The 21303-nt window shown below is 48.8% G+C and overlaps 1 protein-coding gene across 6 annotated transcripts in view; it reads right to left on the reverse strand.

Annotated features, from left to right (window-relative positions):
• The window catches only part of LOC140428567 (stathmin-4-like), a 290346-nt gene that overhangs the window by 2492 nt on the left and 266551 nt on the right, over positions 1 to 21303 (reverse strand). For all 6 annotated transcript variants that reach the window (XM_072515218.1, XM_072515226.1, XM_072515200.1 and 3 more), the window contains exons 3-5: positions 8412 to 8507; positions 3067 to 3272; positions 343 to 534 (exon numbers count right to left, since the gene is read on the reverse strand). In XM_072515218.1, the coding sequence (XP_072371319.1) occupies positions 343 to 534; positions 3067 to 3272; positions 8412 to 8507 (494 nt within the window). The remainder of the gene's footprint in view (positions 1 to 342; positions 535 to 3066; positions 3273 to 8411; positions 8508 to 21303) is intronic.

The following is a 21303-nucleotide window of genomic DNA, read 5'->3' on the forward strand; positions in this document are numbered from 1 at the left end:
CACCCCCCCCCCCCCCCCCCCCCCCCCCTTGGCCCTTGCGGAACCCTCCCCGGCTGCTATTTGTCTCTGATGATCTGGCAGAAACCCTCCCTCACCCAAAGCTCAATGCTATTAATGAGGCTGATGGATCAATATCCCATGTCATTGTGAGCAGCGTCCACAGCTCCGGGAACATTCCCAATTTGGTCCGAATCCAGTTTCTGGACTGGATCATCCGTATCGAAGTCTGACTCGTTCCAGATTGAATGCTCTGAATCCTCGTTAAGTCTTTGAGGAATTATCAAGGATGGAAAGCTCTTGATTCCGGAATCCAGTCGGGATAATAGAACCAAAACATCTCACCTTCTCCTGGAGACGCTCCAACATGGCTGTCAAATGGGCTTCACGATTTTCCTTCTGGATCTCGTTCCTTTGTTCCAGTTTCTCCTTGGCCATCTTGATGAAGTTGTTATTTTCCTCGATGGCTTTCTGCATCACCTCCCGCTCGTGTTCCCTTTGCCCTGCCAGGTGCTTCAGTAGTTCTGCCTCTTGGAACTAACGCAGGGAAATCCATGAAAAATGGAAACAAAAAGCAAGAATTGGACCATCTCCCTGAGACAGACAAACGTATGAACGCACAAATTAGGATCGTGAATGGGCCAGTCGGCCCCACGAGCCTGCTCCAACCATTCAGTTAGATCATGGCTGATTGGGTTGTAGCCTCAACTACACATTCCTACCTAACCCTGATACCCTTGTACTCCTCGTCAATTAACAATCTTCTAACTCAAATATTCAATGACCCTGCATCTTCCATCCTCTGGGTAAGAGAGCTCTACAGACCAACAAACCTCAGAGAAAGAAATTATCAGCTTCGTCTTAAACTGTGCCCTCCTGGTTCGAATCCCTCCCACAAGAGGAAACCTCCTCAGCATCCATTCAGTCAACAACCCACCAGTGGAAACAACCTGCCCGCATCTCTCCTATCTATTCCCTTCATAATTTTATATGTTTCTGTAAGATTCCCCCCTCATCCTTCTAAATTCCAACGAGTACAGTCCCAGTCTACTCAGCCTCTCCTCGTAATCCAACCCCTTCAGCTCTGGGATTAACCTAGTGAATCTCCTCTGCACACCCTCCAGCGCCAGTACGTCCTTTCTCAAGTAAGGAGACCAAAACTGAACACAATACTCCAGGTGTGGCCTCACTAACACCTCATGCAATTGCAGCATAACCTCCCTAGTCTTAAACTCCATCCCTCTAGCAATGAAGGACAAAACTCCATTTGCCTTCTTAATCGCCTGTTGCACCTGTAAACCAACTTTTTTGCGACTCGTGCACTAGCACACCCAGGTCCCTCTGCACAGCAGCATGTTTTAATATTTTATCATTTAAATAATAATCCTTTTTGCTGTTATTCCTACCAAAATGGATAACCTCACATTTGTCAACATTGTATTCCATCTGCCAGATCCCAGCCCATTCACTTAGCCATTCACTTACAGCTTCCACCCTCCTCAGTGTTATGATATGTAGTATATCATCTTTGTACATATGAATGATCATGTAAAATATTGTGTAATTACAGCATCCAGCCATGAGAAGGAGTAAGAGCACATCTGGGGCAGCACGGTAGCATTGTGGATAGCACAATTGCTTCACAGCTCCAGGGTCCCAGGTTCGATTCTGGCTTGGGTCACTGTCTGTGCGGAGTCTGCACATCCTCCCCGTGTGTGCGTGGGTTTCCTCCGGGTGCTCCGGTTTCCTCCCACAGTCCAAAGATGTGCAGGTTCGGTGGATTGGCCATGATAAATTGCCCTTAGTGTCTAAAATTGCCCTTAGTGTTGGGTGGGGTTACTGGGTTATGGGTGGAGGTGTGGACCTTGGATAGGGCGCTCTTTCCAAGAACCGGTGCAGACTTGATGGGCCGAATGGCCTCCTTCTGCACTGTAAATTCTATGTAAATCTATGTAAATCTCACATAATCCAAAGATTATTACCTTTGAGGTTCTGCTTTATAATTTAGCCCCTAGTTGCTCATAATCCCCTAGCTGAACCTCTTTCCTCGTTCTACCTATGTCGTTGGTACCTACATGTGTCTTGTTAGGTACACTGATCTAACACTGGCTGCAACTGGATGCAGCTTAGATCAGAAAGATACTCCAGACCTTGGAGTTAGTTCAATCAGGTTTATTGAACTAATAGCACAGTTAGCACAGTCCTCTGTGAGTTCGACTCTTTGCTAACATAAGTGTGGTTACTCTGTCTGACTGAACCAGACCAGCTCTCAGCCACGTGGTGGAGGGGTGAGATTGTAACAACACCCTTGACTGACTCTCTAGATGTTCATCAGTGGAAAGAGGCGGAGTGCGAGTGCCTCGTGTCTTTTACAGTCAGATCCCACCCCTGAGTGTTCTGCCTGCTTATTGGTCATGTCCTGTTCTCTGTGTCCATTAGCATTGTCTGTGTGTCATTATGTGTGTGTCTACATATCATGACAACATGGACCAGAGCACTTGGATACTGCCACTCCCACTGCAAGTTCCTCTCCCGCTCAGAGCTGGGAATAATAATAATCCTTATTATTGTCACAAGTAGGCTTATATCCCCTAGTCGCCACATTCCGGCGCCTGTTCGGGTACACAGAAGGAGAATTCAGAATGTCCAATTCACCTAACAAGCACGTCTTTCGGGATTTGTGGGAGGAAACCGGAGCACCCGGAGGAAACCCACGCAGACACGGGGAGAACGTGCAGACTCCGCACAGACAGTCACCCAAGCCGGGAATCGAACCCGGGACCCTGGCAATATGAAGCCACAGTGCTGACCACTGTGCTACCGTGCCTCGCATCCTGAACCCTGGCACCAGGCAGACAACACATTGGTCTGGATTCCCACTCTCGCTGCAGAGAACTGTGTGAATCCCGCTCGCTACACTCTCTCCTGCTACCACTGCAATCCAACTAACTCCCCTGGCTTGAAATGCCCCCCTGGAGCAGAGTGGCCCGGTCAGTCCGCTCACCCACCGTGCACTGCCCCAATACCTCCCCCAGGGAGAGGGGGCTTCAGGTTCACCCTGGGTCCTACCTTCCTCCTCTCTTCAGCTGCCTCCAGCTTTTTCTGGATCTCTTCCAGGGAAGGATCCCGCTTCTTCGGAAAGGCAGCATGGAATTCTGGGATTCCCTCGAATGACGGTGGTCTCAGGATCACTTCGAACGACAGTCCTGATGCTCTCTTATTCAATTCCTTCACCTCCATGTCAGATATAAAACACCAGTTCAGGTCAACTGGATCTGAAAAGAAAAGGACTCAGTTGTCACGCAAGTTACACAGAAGCAGAAGGGTGGCCATTCAGCCCCTCGAGCCTGTTACACAGGAACAGGAGGAGGCCCATTCAGCCCCTCTCCAGCCTGTTACACAGGAACAGGAGGAGGCCATTCAGCCCCTCAAGCCTGTTACACAGGAACAGGAGGGGAACATTCAGCCCCTCGAGCCTGTTACACAGGAACAGGAGGGGAACATTCAGCCCCTCGAGCCTGTTACACAGGAACAGGAGGAGCCCCATTCAGCCCCTCGAGCCTGTTACACAGGAACAGGAGGAGCCCATTCAGCCCCTTAAGCCAGTTACACAGGAACAGGAGGAGCCCATTCAGCCCCTTAAGCCTGTTACACAGGAACAGGAGGAGCCCATTCAGCCCCTCCTCGAGCCTGTTACACAGGAACAGGAGGAGCCCATTCAGCCCCTCGAGCCAGTTACACGGAAAGAGGAGGAGGCCCATTCAGCCCCTTAAGCCTGTTACACAGGAACAGGAGGGGAACATTCAGCCCCTCCAGCCTGTTACACAGGAACAGGAGGAGGCCCATTCAGCCCCTCGAGCCTGTTACACAGGAATAGGAGGAGGCCCATTCAGCCCCTCTCCAGCCTGTTACACAGGAACAGGAGGAGGCCCATTAAGCCCCTCGAGCCTGTTGCACAGGAACAGGAGGAGCCCATTCAGCCCCTCGAGCCTGTTGCACAGGAACAGGAGGAGCCCATTCAGCCCCTCGAGCCTGTTACACAGGAACAGGAGGACGCCCATTCAGCCCCTCAAACCTGTTACACAGGAACAGGAGGTGCCCATTCAGCCCCTCGAGCCTGTTACACAGGAACAGGAGGAGGCCCATTCAGCCCCTCGAGCCTGTTACACAGGAACAGGAAGAGGCCCATTCAGCCCCTCGAGCCTGTTACTCAGGAACAGGAGGAGCCCATTCAGCCCCTCGAGCCTGTTACACAGGAACAGGAGGAGCCCATTCAACCCCTCGAGCCTGTTACACAGAAGCAGAAGGGAGGCCCATTCAGCCCCTCGAGCCTGTTGCACAGGAACAGGAGGAGCCCATTCAGCCCCTCGAGCCTGTTACACAGGAACAGGAGGGGAACATTCAGCCCCTCCTCGAGCCTGTTACACAGGAACAGGAGGAGGCCCATTCAGCCCCTTAAGCCTGTTGCACAGGAACAGGAGGGGAACATTCAGCCCCTCGAGCCTGTTACACAGGAACAGGAGGAGCCCATTCAGCCCCTCGAGCCAGTTACACGGAAAGAGGAGGAGGCCCATTCAGCCCCTTAAGCCTGTTACACAGGAACAGGAGGGGAACATTCAGCCCCTCGCCAGCCTGTTACACAGGAACAGGAGGAGGCCCATTCAGCCCCTCGAGCCTGTTACACAGGAATAGGAGGAGGCCCATTCAGCCCCTCTCCAGCCAGTTACACAGGAACAGGAGGAGGCCCATTAAGCCCCTCTCCAGCCTGTTACACAGAAACAGGAGGAGGCCCATTCAGCCCCTCGAGCCTGTTACACAGAAGCAGAAGGGAGGCCCATTCAGCCCCTCGAGCCTGTTGCACAGGAACAGGAGGAGCCCATTCAGCCCCTCTCCAGCCTGTTACACAGGAACAGGAGGAGCCCATTCAGCCCCTCGAGCCTGTTACACAGGAACAGGAGGAGGCCCATTCAGCCCCCTCCTCGAGCCTGTTACACAGGAACAGGAGGAGGCCCATTCAGCCCCTTAAGCCTGTTACACAGGAACAGGAGGAGCCCATTCAGCCCCTCAAGCCTGTTACACAGGAACAGGAGGTGCCCATTCAGCCCCTCCTCGAGACTGTTACACAGGAACAGGAGGAGGCCCATTCAGCCCCTTAAGCCTGTTACACAGGAACAGGTGGGGAACATTCAGCCCCTTGACCCTGTTACACAGGAACAGGAGGAGCCCATTCAGCCCCTCGAGCCTGTTACACGGAAAGATGAGGAGCCCCATTCAGCCCCTTAAGCCTGTTACACAGGAACAGGAGGAGCCCATTCAGCCCCTCGAGCCTGTTACTCAGGAACAGGAGGAGCCCATTCAGCCCCTCGAGCCTGTTGCACAGGAACAGGAGGAGGCCCATTCAGCTCTCGAGCATGTTGCACAGGAACAGGAGGAGGCCCATTCAGCCCCTCGAGCCTGCTACACAGGAACAGGAGGAGGCCCATTCAGCCCCTCTCCAGCCTGTTACACAGGAACAGGAGGAGGCCCATTCAGCCCCTCTCCAGCCTGTTACACAGGAACAGGAGGAGGCCCATTCAGCCCCTCTCCAGCCTGTTACACAGGAACAGGAGGAGGCCCATTCAGCCCCTCTCCAGCCTGTTACACAGGAACAGGAGGAGGCCCATTCAGCCCCTCTCCAGCCTGTTACACAGGAACAGGAGGAGCCCATTCAGCCCCTCGAGCCTATTGCACAGGAACAGGAGGAGGCCCATTCAGCCCCTTAAGCCTGTTACACAGGAACAGGAGGGGAACATTCAGCCCCTTGATCCTGTTACACAGGAACAGGAGGAGCCCATTCAGCGCCTCGAGCCTGTTACACGGAAAGAGGAGGAGCCCCATTCAGCCCCTTAAGCCTGTTACACAGGAACAGGAGGAGCCCATTCAGCCCCTCGAGCCTGTTGCACAGGAACAGGAGGAGGCCCATTCAGCCCCTCGAGCCTGTTGCACAGGAACAGGAGGAGGCCCATTCAGACCCTCGAGCCTGTTACACAGGAACAGGAGGAGGCCCATTCAGCCCCTCTCCAGCCTGTTACACAGGAACAGGAGGAGGCCCATTCAGCCCCTCTCCAGCCTGTTACACAGGAACAGGAGGAGGCCCATTCAGCCCCTCTCCAGCCTGTTACACAGGAACAGGAGGAGGCCAATTCAGCCCCTCTCCAGCCTGTTACACAGGAACAGGAGGAGCCCATTCAGCCCCTCGAGCCTGTTGCACAGGAACAGGAGGAGGCCCATTCAGCCCCTCGAGCCTGTTACACAGGAACAGGAGGAGCCCATTCAGCCCCTCTCCAGCCTGTTACACAGGAACAGTAGGAGGCCCATTCAGCCCCTCTCCAGCCTGTTACACAGGAACAGGAGGAGGCCATTCAGCCCCTCCTCGAGCCTGTTACACCGGAACAGGAGGAGGCCCATTCAGCCCCTCTCCAGCCTGTTACACAGGAACAGGAGGAGGCCCATTCAGCCCCTCTCCAGTCTGTTACACAGGAACAGGAGGAGGCCATTCAGCCCCTCCTCGAGCCTGTTACACAGGAACAGGAGGAGGCCCATTCAGCCCCTCGAGCCTGTTACACAGGAACAGGAGGAGGCCTATTCAGCCCCTCGAGCCTGTTACACAGGAACAGGAGGAGCCCATTCAGCCCCCTTCTCGAGCCTGTTACACAGGAACAGGAGGTGCCCATTTAGCCCCTCGAGCCTGTTACACAGGAACAGGAGGGGAATATTCAGCCCCTCGAGCCTGTTACACAGGAACAGGAGGGGAACATTCAGCCCCCTCGAGCCTGTTACACAGGAACAGGAGGAGCCCATTCAGCCCCTCGAGCCTGTTACACAGGAACAGGAGGAGGTCCATTCAGCCCCTCCTCGAGCCTGTTACACGGAAAGAGGAGGAGGCCCATTCAGCCCCTCAAGCCTGTTACACAGGACCAGGAGGGGAACATTCACCCCCTATGGAGGCTGTTGCACCATTCAATTAGATGATGGTTGATCGATATCACAACACCTTTTTCCCACTTTTGCTCCAAATTCCCAACACTCTTGCCCAACAAAAGTCTATTGATCTCAGTCACCTCCAGCATCAAGAGAAGTTTGGGGTGAGAGCTCCACATTTCCGCTCCGTCAGTGGCCTGGCTGCAATTGGACGATTATTGGGGTTCAGGATTCCCCCCCCCCGCTGCAGAGGGAATGGTTTCCCGCCACCCAGTCAAATCCCTTTTTCATTGCAAACCCCTTCATTAGATCATCACTCAGCTTTACAAACTCCGTCCATCCTCATCCTGTAATCCCTTTGTCCTGATGCCATTATGTTCAAATCTCTGCTCCCATTTCCTCCTCGGAAAACATTCCCTCTTTTTTCATTCAGGTTGACAGTGGCAGGCCTCACATTTTCCTGAGTTGAATTCCAACTTCTGCAGTTTAATCCACATATTCAATCTGTTTAAGCCCCTTTACAAATTCCGGTCTGACCGACACTAATTACTCTCCTTTGGTATTAAAAAAATAATAATCTTTATTACTGTCACAAACAGGCTTACATTAACACTGCAATGGAGTTACCGTGAAAATCCCCTCGTCGCCACATTCCGGCGCCTGTCCGGGTACACAGAGTGAGAATTCAGAATGTCCAATCCACCTAACCTGCACATCTTTGGACTGTGGGAGGAAACCGGAGCACCCGGAGGAAACCCACGCACACACGGGGAGAATGTGCAGATTCCGCACAGACAGTGACCCAAGCCGGAATCGAACCTGAGACCCTGGAGCTGTGAAGCAACTGTGCTAATTTAGAATGATGAGTAAACTTGGATATATGTTGCTCCCCATGCCTTCAGACATCTTGACCACTACTTTTTTTTCTATAAATTTGGAGTACCCAATTCATTTTTTCCAATTAAGGGGCAATTTAGCGTGGCCAATCCACCTACCCTGCACAGCTTTGGGTTATGGGGGTGAAACCCACGCAGACACGGGGAGAATGTACAAACTCCACACGGACAGTGACCCAGAGCTGGGATCGAACCTGGGACCTCAGCGCCGTGAGGCAGCAGTGCTAACCACTGCGCCACCGTGCTGCCTCACCTTGACCAATATGGTAAGAGATGTAAACCTCTGTCACGATAACTAAGCTCACGCGAAGGGAAGTGAGGTGGCCGGGACGTGGCCCATTTTTAAAAAGCTGTGTTCGTTCCCAATATAAATCCCTGGGTCCACATTTAGGCCGAGAGTTGGTCATGGGAATGAGGTCACGCTCTCGTGGTCACGCACCCCGCTAGTGGTGCCGCTGTTGTAATGCTGTTCCTGACACTGCACTGTCGATATCTCTGTCTGATCCCCCGCGTGTGGCACTATCCTCACAACAGGAACCCCCCGACCCCATCACTCACCGTCAAATTTATACACGGTCTTGTTGCGCGGCTCCGGGTTGAAGCAGGAACAAAGTAAGTTGAAGAGAGGCAGTTCCCTCATCTTCTGTCTGTAAGCTGGAAAGGGAAGGAAATGGAACAGTGAGAATACTGCAGGGTGTGGGGTGTGGGGCAATGGACCCCTTACCCCCAGTCACCAAAACATATCAATCTTGTAATATTCTGTTGTGACGATCCGAAAGATATGGTGAGTGCGGTTTTCCCACTGCAGGGCAGCCGGCGCCAATCCCGTGACGTTGGGTGCAGAGCGGGTTTGGCACTGGGCAGCGATCCGCTACGCCCGACACCATCTGCATCACACCCTCTCTGGGCGTGACCCAGGACAACATATTTAAACGAGTCGCTGAGCTAATTTTAAAAACGCACAGCAGGTTCCAGGCCGCGGTCTCCCGGCTCCCGGTAGTCACCGGACACACTCTGGTGAAAATTAGTACCAGTCCCAAAAAACTGGGAGGGATGAAAGGTTGGCACCTGAGGGGGACCTTGCCCATGAAAGGGGGGGTGAAGGGAGGGTGAAATTTGAGGGACTGAAATGGGGTCCTTAAACATATGAGGGGGGGGGGGCCTTAGCAACTCCAGAGCGTGGCATGCTCACTGGATGGGGGGTTGGGCGATGTCCCGGTGCCGACGAGGATGAATGGGTGGGAGGTCGGGTCCCCCTCATGCCTGGGTGCAGTGGGGTGGTGGGGGTGACGCAGACCTTTAGTGATGGGGGGTGGGGAGGGAAGGTTGCTCCTCGTGGGTTGAGGGTTGGGGGTGTTGCACATGTCTGCAGGAGGGTGTGATGTCTGTGTGTGTGTGGGTGGGGTGGGGGGGGGGGGCACCAACCTCACTTTGAGATCAGGGCAGCCTTTCAATAATGACGCCTCGCTCTCTGAGGAGCCGGTCTTTTCGACGATTTTAGTTTCTCACTGTCGGAATAAATTCAAAGCGTGGCATTTACCGGTGAGAATCTCCCCAAGCTCCAAACATATCGGGGAGGATCGCACCCAACAGCCGACGGGAATCACCCTACAATACCCACCCAAAACGACACTTGGTCATTTTTCGTGAGCGTTAAGCCCCATGTTAACGTGTAACTGGAGTTTGAACAATATTGTAACGGGACGCTGACTGACTAGTGCAATCTGTGCGACTATTAGAAACTCTGTTACAGTGCAGGGTCAGTGCTGGGGAGTGAATTCTATTGGAAACTCTGTTACAGTGCAGGGTCAGTGCTGGGGAGTGAATTCTATTGGAAACTCTGTTACAGTGCAGGGTCAGTGCTGGGGAGTGAATTCTATTGGAAACTCTGTTACAGTGCAGAGTCTGTGCTGGGAAATGAATTCTAGTAGAAACTCTGTTACAGTGCAGGGTCAGTGCCGGGGAATGAATTCTATTAGAAACTCTGTTAAAGTGCAGGGTCAGTGCCGGGGAATGAATTCTATTGGAAACTCTGTTACAGTGCAGGGTCAGTGCTGGGGAGTGAATTCTATTAGAAACTCTGTTACAGTGCAGGGTCAGTGCCGGGGAATGAATTCTATTGGAAACTCTGTTACAGTGCAGGGTCAGTGCTGGGGAGTGAATTCTATTAGAAACTCTGTTACAGTGCAGGGTCAGTGCTGGGGAATGAATTCTATTAGAAACTCTGTTACAGTGCAGGGTCAGTGCTGGGGAGTGAATTCTATTGGAAACTCTGTTACAGTGCAGGGTCAGTGCTGGGGAATGAATTCTATTAGAAACTCTGTTACAGTGCAGAGTCTGTGCTGGGAAATGAATTCTAGTAGAAACTCTGTTACAGTGCAGGGTCAGTGCCGGGGAATGAATTCTATTAGAAACTCTGTTAAAGTGCAGGGTCAGTGCCGGGGAATGAATTCTATTGGAAACTCTGTTACAGTGCAGGGTCAGTGCTGGGGAGTGAATTCTATTAGAAACTCTGTTACAGAGCAGGGTCAGTGCCGGGGAATGAATTCTATTAGAAACTCTGTTTCAGTGCAGGGTCAGTGCTGGGGAGTGAATTCTATTAGAAACTCTGTTAAAGTGCAGGGTCAGTGCCGGGGAATGAATTCTATTGAAAACTCTGTTACAGTGCAGGGTCAGTGCTGGGGAATGAATTCTATTAGAAACTCTGTTAAAGTGCAGGGTCAGTGCTGGGGAATGAATTCTATTAGAAACTCTGTTACAGTGCAGGGTCAGTGCTGAGGAGTGAATTCTATTAGAAACTCTGTTACAGTGCAGGGTCAGTACTGGGGAGTGAATTCTATTGGAAACTCTGTTACAGTGCAGGGTCAGTGCCGGGGAATGAATTCTATTAGAAACTCTGTTACAGTGCAGGGTCAGTGCTGGGGAATGAACTATATTAGAAACTCTGTTACAGTGCAGGGTCAGTGCTGGGGAGTGAATTCTATTAGAAACTCTGTTACAGTGCAGGGTCAGTACTGGGGAGTGAATTCTATTGGAAACTCTGTTACAGTGCAGGGTCAGTGCTGAGGAATGAATTCTATTAGAAACTCTGTTACAGTGCAGGGTCAGTGCTGAGGAGTGAATTCTATTAGAAACTCTGTTACAGTGCAGGGTCAGTACTGGGGAGTGAATTCTATTGGAAGCTCTGTTACAGTGCAGGGTCAGTGCCGGGGAATGAATTCTATTAGAAACTCTGTTACAGTGCAGGGTCAGTGCTGGGGAATGAACTATATTAGAAACTCTGTTACAGTGCAGGGTCAGTGCTGGGGAATGAACTATATTAGAAACTCTGTTACAGTGCAGGGTCAGTGCTGGGGAGTGAATTCTATTAGAAACTCTGTTACAGTGCAGGGTCAGTGCTGGGGAGTGAATTCTATTGGAAACTCTGTTACAGTGCAGGGTCAGTGCCGGGGAATGAATTCTATTAGAAACTCTGTTACAGTGCAGGGTCAGTGCTGGGGAATGAATTCTATTAGAAACTCTGTTACAGTGCAGGGTCAGTGCTGGGGAATGAATTCTATTAGAAACTCTGTTACAGTGCAGGGTCAGTGCCGGGCAATGAATTCTATTAGAAACTCTGTTACAGTGCAGGGTCAGTGCCGGGGAATGAATTCTATTAGAAACTCTGTTACAGTGCAGGGTCTGTGCTGGGGAATGAATTCTATTTGAAACTCTGTTACAGTGCCGGGTCAGTGCTGGGGAGTGAATTCTATTAGAAACTCTGTTACAGTGCAGGGTCAGTGCTGGGGAATGAATTCTATTAGAAACTCTGTTACAGTGCAGGGTCAGTGCTGGGGAATGAATTCTATTAGAAACTGTGTTACAGTGCAGGGTCAGTGCTGGGGAATGAATTCTATTGGAAACTCTGTTACAGTGCAGGGTCAATGCTGGTGAGTGAATTCTATTAGAAACTCTGTTACAGTGCAGGGTCTGTGCTGGGGAATGAATTCTATTTGAAACTCTGTTACAGTGCAGGGTCAGTGCTGGGGAGTGAATTCTATTAGAAACTCTGTTACAGTGCAGGGTCAGTGCTGGGGAATGAATTCTATTAGAAACTCTGTTACAGTGCAGGGTCAGTGCCGGGGAATGAATTCTATTAGAAACTCTGTTACAGTGCAGGGTCAGTGCTGGGGAATGAATTCTATTAGAAACTCTGTTACAGTGCAGGGTCAGTGCCGGGGAATGAATTCTATTAGAAACTCTGTTACAGTGCAGGGTCTGTGCTGGGGAATGAATTCTATTTGAAACTCTGTTACAGTGCAGGGTCAGTGCAGGGGAGTGAATTCTATTAGAAACTCTGTTACAGTGCAGGGTCAGTGCTGGGGAATGAATTCTTTTAGAAACTCTGTTACAGTGCAGGGTCAGTGCTGCGGAATGAATTCTAGTAGAAACTCTGTTACAGTGCAGGGTCAGTGCCGGGGAATGAATTCTATTAGAAACTCTGTTACAGTGCAGGGTCAGTGCTGGGGACTGAATTCTATTAGAAACTCTGTTACAGTGCAGGGTCAGTGCTGGGGAGTGAATTCTATTAGAAACTCTGTTACAGTGCAGGATCAGTGCCGGGGAATGAATTCTAGTAGAAACTCTGTTACAGTGCAGGGTCAGTGCTGGGGAGTGAATTCTATTAGAAACTCTGTTACAGTGCAGGATCAGTGCCGGGGAATGAATTCTATTAGAAACTCTGTTACAGTGCAGGATCAGTGCTGGGGAATGAATTCTATTAGAAACTCTGTTACAGTGCAGGGTCAGTGCCGGGGAATGAATTCTATTAGAAACTCTGTTACAGTGCAGGGTCAGTGCTGGGGACTGAATTCTATTAGAAACTCTGTTACAGTGCAGGGTCAGTGCTGGGGAGTGAATTCTATTAGAAACTCTGTTACAGTGCAGGATCAGTGCCGGGGAATGAATTCTAGTAGAAACTCTGTTACAGTGCAGGGTCAGTGCTGGGGAGTGAATTCTATTAGAAACTCTGTTACAGTGCAGGATCAGTGCCGGGGAATGAATTCTATTAGAAACTCTGTTACAGTGCAGGATCAGTGCCGGGGAATGAATTCTAGTAGAAACTCTGTTACAGTGCAGGGTCAGTGCTGGGGAGTGAATTCTATTAGAAACTCTGTTACAGTGCAGGATCAGTGCTGGGGAATGAATTCTATTAGAAACTCTGTTACAGTGCACGGTCAGTGCTGAGGAGTGAATTCTATTAGAAACTCTGTTACAGTGCAAGGTCAGTGCTGGGGAATGAATTCTATTAGAAACTCTGTTACAGTGCAGGGTCAGTGCTGGGGAATGAATTCTATTAGAAACTGTGTTACAGTGCAGGGTCAGTGCTGAGGAGTGAATTCTATTAGAAACTCTGTTACAGTGCAGGGTCAGTGCTGGGGAATGAATTCTATTAGAAACGCTGTTACAGTGCAGGGTCAGTGCCGGGGAATGAATTCTATTAGAAACTCTGTTACAGTGCAGGGTCAGTGCTGGGGACTGAATTCTATTAGAAACTCTGTTACAGTGCAGGGTCAGTGCTGGGGAGTGAATTATATTAGAAACTCTGTTACAGTGCAGGATCAGTGCCGGGGAATGAATTCTAGTAGAAACTCTGTTACAGTGCAGGGTCAGTGCTGGGGAGTGAATTCTATTAGAAACTCTGTTACAGTGCAGGATCAGTGCCGGGGAATGAATTCTATTAGAAACTCTGTTACAGTGCAGGATCAGTGCCGGGGAATGAATTCTAGTAGAAACTCTGTTACAGTGCAGGGTCAGTGCTGGGGAGTGAATTCTATTAGAAACTCTGTTACAGTGCAGGATCAGTGCTGGGGAATGAATTCTATTAGAAACTCTGTTACAGTGCACGGTCAGTGCTGAGGAGTGAATTCTATTAGAAACTCTGTTACAGTGCAAGGTCAGTGCTGGGGAATGAATTCTATTAGAAACTCTGTTACAGTGCAGGGTCAGTGCTGGGGAATGAATTCTATTAGAAACTGTGTTACAGTGCAGGGTCAGTGCTGAGGAGTGAATTCTATTAGAAACTCTGTTACAGTGCAGGGTCAGTGCTGGGGAATGAATTCTATTAGAAACGCTGTTACAGTGCAGTGTCAGTGCTGGGGAATGAATTCTAGTAGAAACTCTGTTACAGTGCATGGTCAGTGCTGAGGAGTGAATTCTATTAGAAACTCTGTTACAGTGCAGGGTCAGTGCTGGGGAATGAATTCTATTAGAAACTCTGTTACAGTGCAGGGTCAGTGCTGAGGAGTGAATTCTATTAGAAACTCTGTTACAGTGCAGGGCCAGTGCTGGGGAGTGAATTCCATTAGAAGCTCTGTTACAGTGCAGGGTCAGTGCCGGGGAATGAATTTGATAAGAAACTCTGTTACAGTGCAGGGTCAGTGCTGGGGAATGAATTCTATTCGAAACTCTGTTACAGTGCAGGGTCAGTGCCGGGGAATGAATTCTATTAGAAACTCTGTTGCAGTGCAGGGTCAGAGCTGGGGAGTGAATTCTATTAGGAACTCTGTTACAGTGCAGGGTCAGTGCTGGGGAATGAATTCTATTAGAAACTCTGTTACAGTGCAGGGTCAGTGGTGGGGAATGAATTCTATTAGAAACTCTGTTACAGTGCAGTGTCAGTGCTGGGGAGTGAATTCTATTGGAAACTCTGTTACAGTGCAGGGTCAGTGCTGGGGAATGAATTCTATTAGAAACTCTGTTACAGTGCAGGGTCTGTGCTGGGGAATGAATTCGACTAGAAACTCTGTTACAGTGCAGGGTCAGTGCTGTGGAATGAATTCTATTGGAAACTCTGTTACAGTGCATGGTCAGTGCTGGGAAATGAATTTTATTAGAAACTCTGTTACAGTGCAGGGTCAGTGCTGGGGACTGAATTCTATTGGAAACTCTGTTACAGTGCAGGGTCAGTGCTGGGGAATGAATTCTATTAGATACTCTGTTACAGTGCAGGGTCAGTGCCGAGGAATGAATTGTATTAGAAACTCTGTTACAGTGCAGGGTCACTGCTGGGGAATGAATTCTATTGGAAACTCTGTTACAGTGCAGGGTCAGTGCTGGGGAACGAATTCTATTAGAAACTCTGTTACAGTGCAGGGTCAGTGCTGGGGAGTGAATTCTATTAGAAACTCTGTTACAGTGCAGGGTCAGTGCTGGGGAATGAATTCTATTGGAAACTCTGTTACAGTGCAGGGTCAGTGCTGGGGTATGAATTCTAGTGGAAACCCTGTTACAGTGCAGGGTCAGTGCTGGGGAACGAATTCTATTAGAAACTCTGTTACAGTGCAGGGTCAGTGCCGGGGAGTGAATTCTATTAGAAACTCTGTTACACTGCAGGGTCAGTGCTGGGGTATGAATGCTATTAGAAACTCTGTTACAGTGCAGGGTCAGTGCCGGGGAATGAATTCTATTAGAAACTCTGTTACAGTGCAGGGTCAGTGCTCGGGAATGAATTCTATTGGAAACTCTGTTACAGTGCAGGGTCAGTGCTGGGGTATGAATTCGAGTGGAAACTCTGTCACAGTGCAGGGTCACTGCTGGGGAATGAATTCTATTGGAAACTCTGTTACAGTGCAGGGTCAGTGCTGGGGTATGAATTCTATTAGAAACTCTGTTACAGTGCAGGGTCAGTGCCGGGGAATGAATTCTATTAGAAACTCTGTTACAGTGCAGGGTCAGTGCTGGGGAATGAATTCTATTAGAAACTCTGTTACAGTGCAGGGTCAGTGCCGGGGAATGAATTCTATTAGAAACTCTGTTACAGTGCAGGGTCAGTGCTGGGGAATGAATTCTATTAGAAACTCTGTTACAGTGCAGGGTCAGTGCCGGGGAATGAATTCTATTAGAAACTCTGTTACAGTGCAGGGTCAGTGCTGGGGAATGAATTCTATTAGAAACTCTGTTACAGTGCAGGGTCAGTGCCGGGGAATGAATTCTATTAGAAACTCTGTTACAGTGCAGGGTCTGTGCTGGGGAATGAATTCTATTTGAAACTCTGTTACAGTGCAGGGTCAGTGCTGGGGAGTGAATTCTATTAGAAACTCTGTTACAGTGCAGGGTCAGTGCTGGGGAATGAATTCTATTAGAAACTCTGTTACAGTGCAGGGTCAGTGCTGCGGAATGAATTCTAGTAGAAACTCTGTTACAGTGCAGGGTCAGTGCCGGTGAATGAATTCTATTAGAAAGTCTGTTACAGTGCAGGGTCAGTGCTGGGGACTGAATTCTATTAGAAACTCTGTTACAGTGCAGGGTCAGTGCTGGGGAGTGAATTCTATTAGAAACTCTGTTACAGTGCAGGATCAGTGCCGGGGAATGAATTCTAGTAGAAACTCTGTTACAGTGCAGGGTCAGTGCTGGGGAGTGAATTCTATTAGAAACTCTGTTACAGTGCAGGATCAGTGCCGGGGAATGAATTCTATTAGAAACTCTGTTACAGTGCAGGATCAGTGCTGGGGAATGAATTCTATTAGAAACTCTGTTACAGTGCAGGGTCAGTGCCGGGGAATGAATTCTATTAGAAACTCTGTTACAGTGCAGGGTCAGTGCTGGGGACTGAATTCTATTAGAAACTCTGTTACAGTGCAGGGTCAGTGCTGGGGAGTGAATTCTATTAGAAAGTCTGTTACAGTGCAGGATCAGTGACGGGGAATGAATTCTAGTAGAAACTCTGTTACAGTGCAGGGTCAGTGCTGGGGAGTGAATTCTATTAGAAACTCTGTTACAGTGCAGGATCAGTGCCGGGGAATGAATTCTATTAGAAACTCTGTTACAGTGCAGGATCAGTGCCGGGGAATGAATTCTAGTAGAAACTCTGTTACAGTGCAGGGTCAGTGCTGGGGAGTGAATTCTATTAGAAACTCTGTTACAGTGCAGGATCAGTGCTGGGGAATGAATTCTATTAGAAACTCTGTTACAGTGCACGGTCAGTGCTGAGGAGTGAATTCTATTAGAAACTCTGTTACAGTGCAAGGTCAGTGCTGGGGAATGAATTCTATTAGAAACTCTGTTACAGTGCAGGGTCAGTGCTGGGGAATGAATTCTATTAGAAACTGTGTTACAGTGCAGGGTCAGTGCTGAGGAGTGAATTCGATTAGAAACTCTGTTACAGTGCAGGGTCAGTGCTGGGGAATGAATTCTATTAGAAACGCTGTTACAGTGCAGGGTCAGTGCCGGGGAATGAATTCTATTAGAAACTCTGTTACAGTGCAGGGTCAGTGCTGGGGACTGAATTCTATTAGAAACTCTGTTACAGTGCAGGGTCAGTGCTGGGGAGTGAATTCTATTAGAAACTCTGTTACAGTGCAGGATCAGTGCCGGGGAATGAATTCTAGTAGAAACTCTGTTACAGTGCAGGGTCAGTGCTGGGGAGTGAATTCTATTAGAAACTCTGTTACAGTGCAGGATCAGTGCCGGGGAATGAATTCTATTAGAAACTCTGTTACAGTGCAGGATCAGTGCCGGGGAATGAATTCTAGTAGAAACTCTGTTACAGTGCAGGGTCAGTGCTGGGGAGTGAATTCTATTAGAAACTCTGTTACAGTGCAGGATCAGTGCTGGGGAATGAATTCTATTAGAAACTCTGTTACAGTGCACTGTCAGTGCTGAGGAGTGAATTCTATTAGAAACTCTGTTACAGTGCAAGGTCAGTGCTGGGGAATGAATTCTATTAGAAACTCTGTTACAGTGCAGGGTCAGTGCTGGGGAATGAATTCTATTAGAAACTGTGTTACAGTGCAGGGTCAGTGCTGAGGAGTGAATTCTATTAGAAACTCTGTTACAGTGCAGGGTCAGTGCTGGGGAATGAATTCTATTAGAAACGCTGTTACAGTGCAGTGTCAGTGCTGGGGAATGAATTCTAGTAGAAACTCTGTTACAGTGCATGGTCAGTGCTGAGGAGTGAATTCTATTAGAAACTCTGTGACAGTGCAGGGTCAGTGCTGGGGAATGAATTCTATTAGAAACTCTGTTACAGTGCAGGGTCAGTGCTGAGGAGTGAATTCTATTAGAAACTCTGTTACAGTGCAGGGTCAGTGCTGGGGAGTGAATTCCATTAGAAGCTCTGTTACAGTGCAGGGTCAGTGCCGGGGAATGAATTTGATACGAAACTCTGTTACAGTGCAGGGTCAGTGCTGGGGAATGAATTCTATTCGAAACTCTGTTACAGTGCAGGGTCAGTGCCGGGGAATGAATTCTATTAGAAACTCTGTTGCAGTGCAGGGTCAGAGCTGGGGAGTGAATTCTATTAGGAACTCTGTTACAGTGCAGGGTCAGTGCTGGGGAATGAATTCTATTAGAAACTCTGTTACAGTGCAGGGTCAGTGGTGGGGAATGAATTCTATTAGAAACTCTGTTACAGTGCAGTGTCAGTGCTGGGGAGTGAATTCTATTGGAAACTCTGTTACAGTGCAGGGTCAGTGCTGGGGAATGAATTCTATTAGAAACTCTGTTACAGTGCAGGGTCTGTGCTGGGGAATGAATTCGACTAGAAACTCTGTTACAGTGCAGGGTCAGTGCTGTGGAATGAATTCTATTGGAAACTCTGTTACAGTGCATGGTCAGTGCTGGGAAATGAATTTTATTAGAAACTCTGTTACAGTGCAGGGTCAGTGCTGGGGACTGAATTCTATTGGAAACTCTGTTACAGTGCAGGGTCAGTGCTGGGGAATGAATTCTATTAGATACTCTGTTACAGTGCAGGGTCAGTGCCGAGGAATGAATTGTATTAGAAACTCTGTTACAGTGCAGGGTCACTGCTGGGGAATGAATTCTATTGGAAACTCTGTTACAGTGCAGGGTCAGTGCTGGGGAACGAATGCTATTAGAAACTCTGTTACAGTGCAGGGTCAGTGCTGGGGAGTGAATTCTATTAGAAACTCTGTTACAGTGCAGGGTCAGTGCTGGGGAATGAATTCTATTGGAAACTCTGTTACAGTGCAGGGTCAGTGCTGGGGTATGAATTCTAGTGGAAACTCTGTTACAGTGCAGGGTCAGTGCTGGGGAACGAATTCTATTAGAAACTCTGTTACAGTGCAGGGTCAGTGCCGGGGAGTGAATTCTATTAGAAACTCTGTTACACTGCAGGGTCAGTGCTGGGGTATGAATTCTATTAGAAACTCTGTTACAGTGCAGGGTCAGTGCTGGGGTATGAATTCGAGTGGAAACTCTGTCACAGTGCAGGGTCACTGCTGGGGAATGAATTCTATTGGAAACTCTGTTACAGTGCAGGGTCAGTGCTGGGGTATGAATTCTATTAGAAACTCTGTTACAGTGCAGGGTCAGTGCCGGGGAATGAATTCTATTAGAAACTCTGTTACAGTGCAGGGTCAGTGCTCGGGAATGAATTCTATTGGAAACTCTGTTACAGTGCAGGGTCAGTGCTGGGGTATGAATTCGAGTGGAAACTCTGTTACAGTGCAGGGTCACTGCTGGGGAATGAATTCTATTGGAAACTCTGTTACAGTGCAGGGTCAGTGCTGGGGTATGAATTCTAGTGGAAACTCTGTTACAGTGCAGGGTCAGTGCTGGGGAACGAATTCTATTAGAAACTCTGTTACAGTGCAGGGTCAGTGCCGGGGAGTGAATTCTATTAGAAACTCTGTTACACTGCAGGGTCAGTGCTGGGGTATGAATTCTATTAGAAACTCTGTTACAGTGCAGGGTCAGTGCCGGGGAATGAATTCTATTAGAAACTCTGTTACAGTGCAGGGTCAGTGCTCGGGAATGAATTCTATTAGAAACTCTGTTACAGTGCAGGGTCAGTGCCGGGGAATGAATTCTATTAGAAACTCTGTTACAGTGCAGGGTCAGTGCTGGGGAATGAATTCGTCTAGAAACTCTGTTACAGTGCAGGGTCAGTGCTGGGGAATGAATTCTGTTAGAAACTCTGTTACAGTGCAGGGTCAGTGCCGGGGAAAGAATTCTATTAGAAACTCTGTTACAGTGCAGGGTCAGTGCTGGGGAATGAATTTTATTAGAAACTCTGTTACAGTGCAGGGTCAGTGCCGGGAAATGAATTATATTGGAAACTCTGTTACAGTGCAGGGTCAGTGCTGGGGAATGAATTCTATTAGAAACTCTGTTACAGTGCAGGGTCAGTGCTGAGGAGTGAATGCTATTTGAAACTCTGTTACAGTGCAGGGTCAGTGCTGGGGAATGAACTATATTAGAAACTCTGTTACAGTGCAGGGTCAGTGCTGAGGAGTGAATTCTATTAGAAACTCTGTTACAGTGCAGGGTCAGTGCTGGGGAGTGAATTCTATTAGAAAGTCTGTTACAGTGCAGGGTCAGTGCTGGGGAATGAATTCTATTAGAAACTCTGTTACAGTGCAGGGTCAGTGCTGGGGAATGAATTCTAGTTGAAACTCTGTTACAGTGCAGTGTCAGTGCTGGGGAATGAATTCTATTAGAAACTCTGTTACAGTGCAGGGTCAGTACCAGGGAATGAATTCTATTGGAAACTCTGTTACAGTGCAGGGTCAGTGCTGGGGAATGAATTTGATTAGAAACTCTGTTACAGTGCAGGGTCAGTGCTGGGGAATGAATTCTATTAGAAACTCTGTTACAGTGCAGGGTCAGTGCCGGGGAATGAATTCTATTAGAAACTCTGTTACAGTGCAGGATCAGTGCTGGGGAGTGAATTCCATGAGAAACTCTGTTACAATGCAGGGTCAGTGCTGGGGAATGAATTATATTAGAAACTCTGTTACAGTGCAGGGTCAGTGCAGGGGAATGAATTCTATTAGAAACTCTGTTACAGTGCAGTGTCAGTGCTGGGGAGTGAATTCTATTGGAAACTCTGTTAAAGTGCAGGGTCTGTGCCGGGGAATGAATTTGACTAGAAACTCTGTTACAGTGCAGGGTCAGTGCTGGGGAATGAATTCTATTGGAAACTCTGTTACAGTGCAGGGTCAGTGCTGGGAAATGAATTTTATTAGAAACTCTGTTACAGTGCAGGGTCAGTGCTGGGGACTGAATTCTATTGGAAACTCTGTTACAGTGCAGGGTCAGTGCTGGGGAACGAATCCTATTAGAAACTCTGTTACAGTGCAGGGTCAGTGCTGGGGTATGAATTCTATTAGAAACTCTGTTACAGTGCAGGGTCAGTGCCGGGGAATGAATTATATTGGAAACTCTGTCACAGTGCAGGGTCAGTGCCGGGGAATGAATTCTTTTAGAAACTCTGTTACAGTGCAGGGTCAGTGCTGAGGAGTGAATTCTATTAGAAACTCTGTTACAGTGCAGGGTCAGTGCTAGGGTGTGAATTCTATAAGAAACTCTGTTGCAGTGCAGGGTCAGTGCCGGGGAATGAATTTGATTAGAAATTCTGTTACAGGGCAGGGTCAGTGCTGGGGAGTGAATTCTATTCGAAACTCTGTTACAGTGCAGGGTCAGTGCTGGGAAATGAATTATATTA

The sequence above is a fragment of the Scyliorhinus torazame genome, chromosome 1, assembly GCF_047496885.1.
Source record: "Scyliorhinus torazame isolate Kashiwa2021f chromosome 1, sScyTor2.1, whole genome shotgun sequence".
Lineage (NCBI taxonomy): Eukaryota > Metazoa > Chordata > Chondrichthyes > Carcharhiniformes > Scyliorhinidae > Scyliorhinus > Scyliorhinus torazame.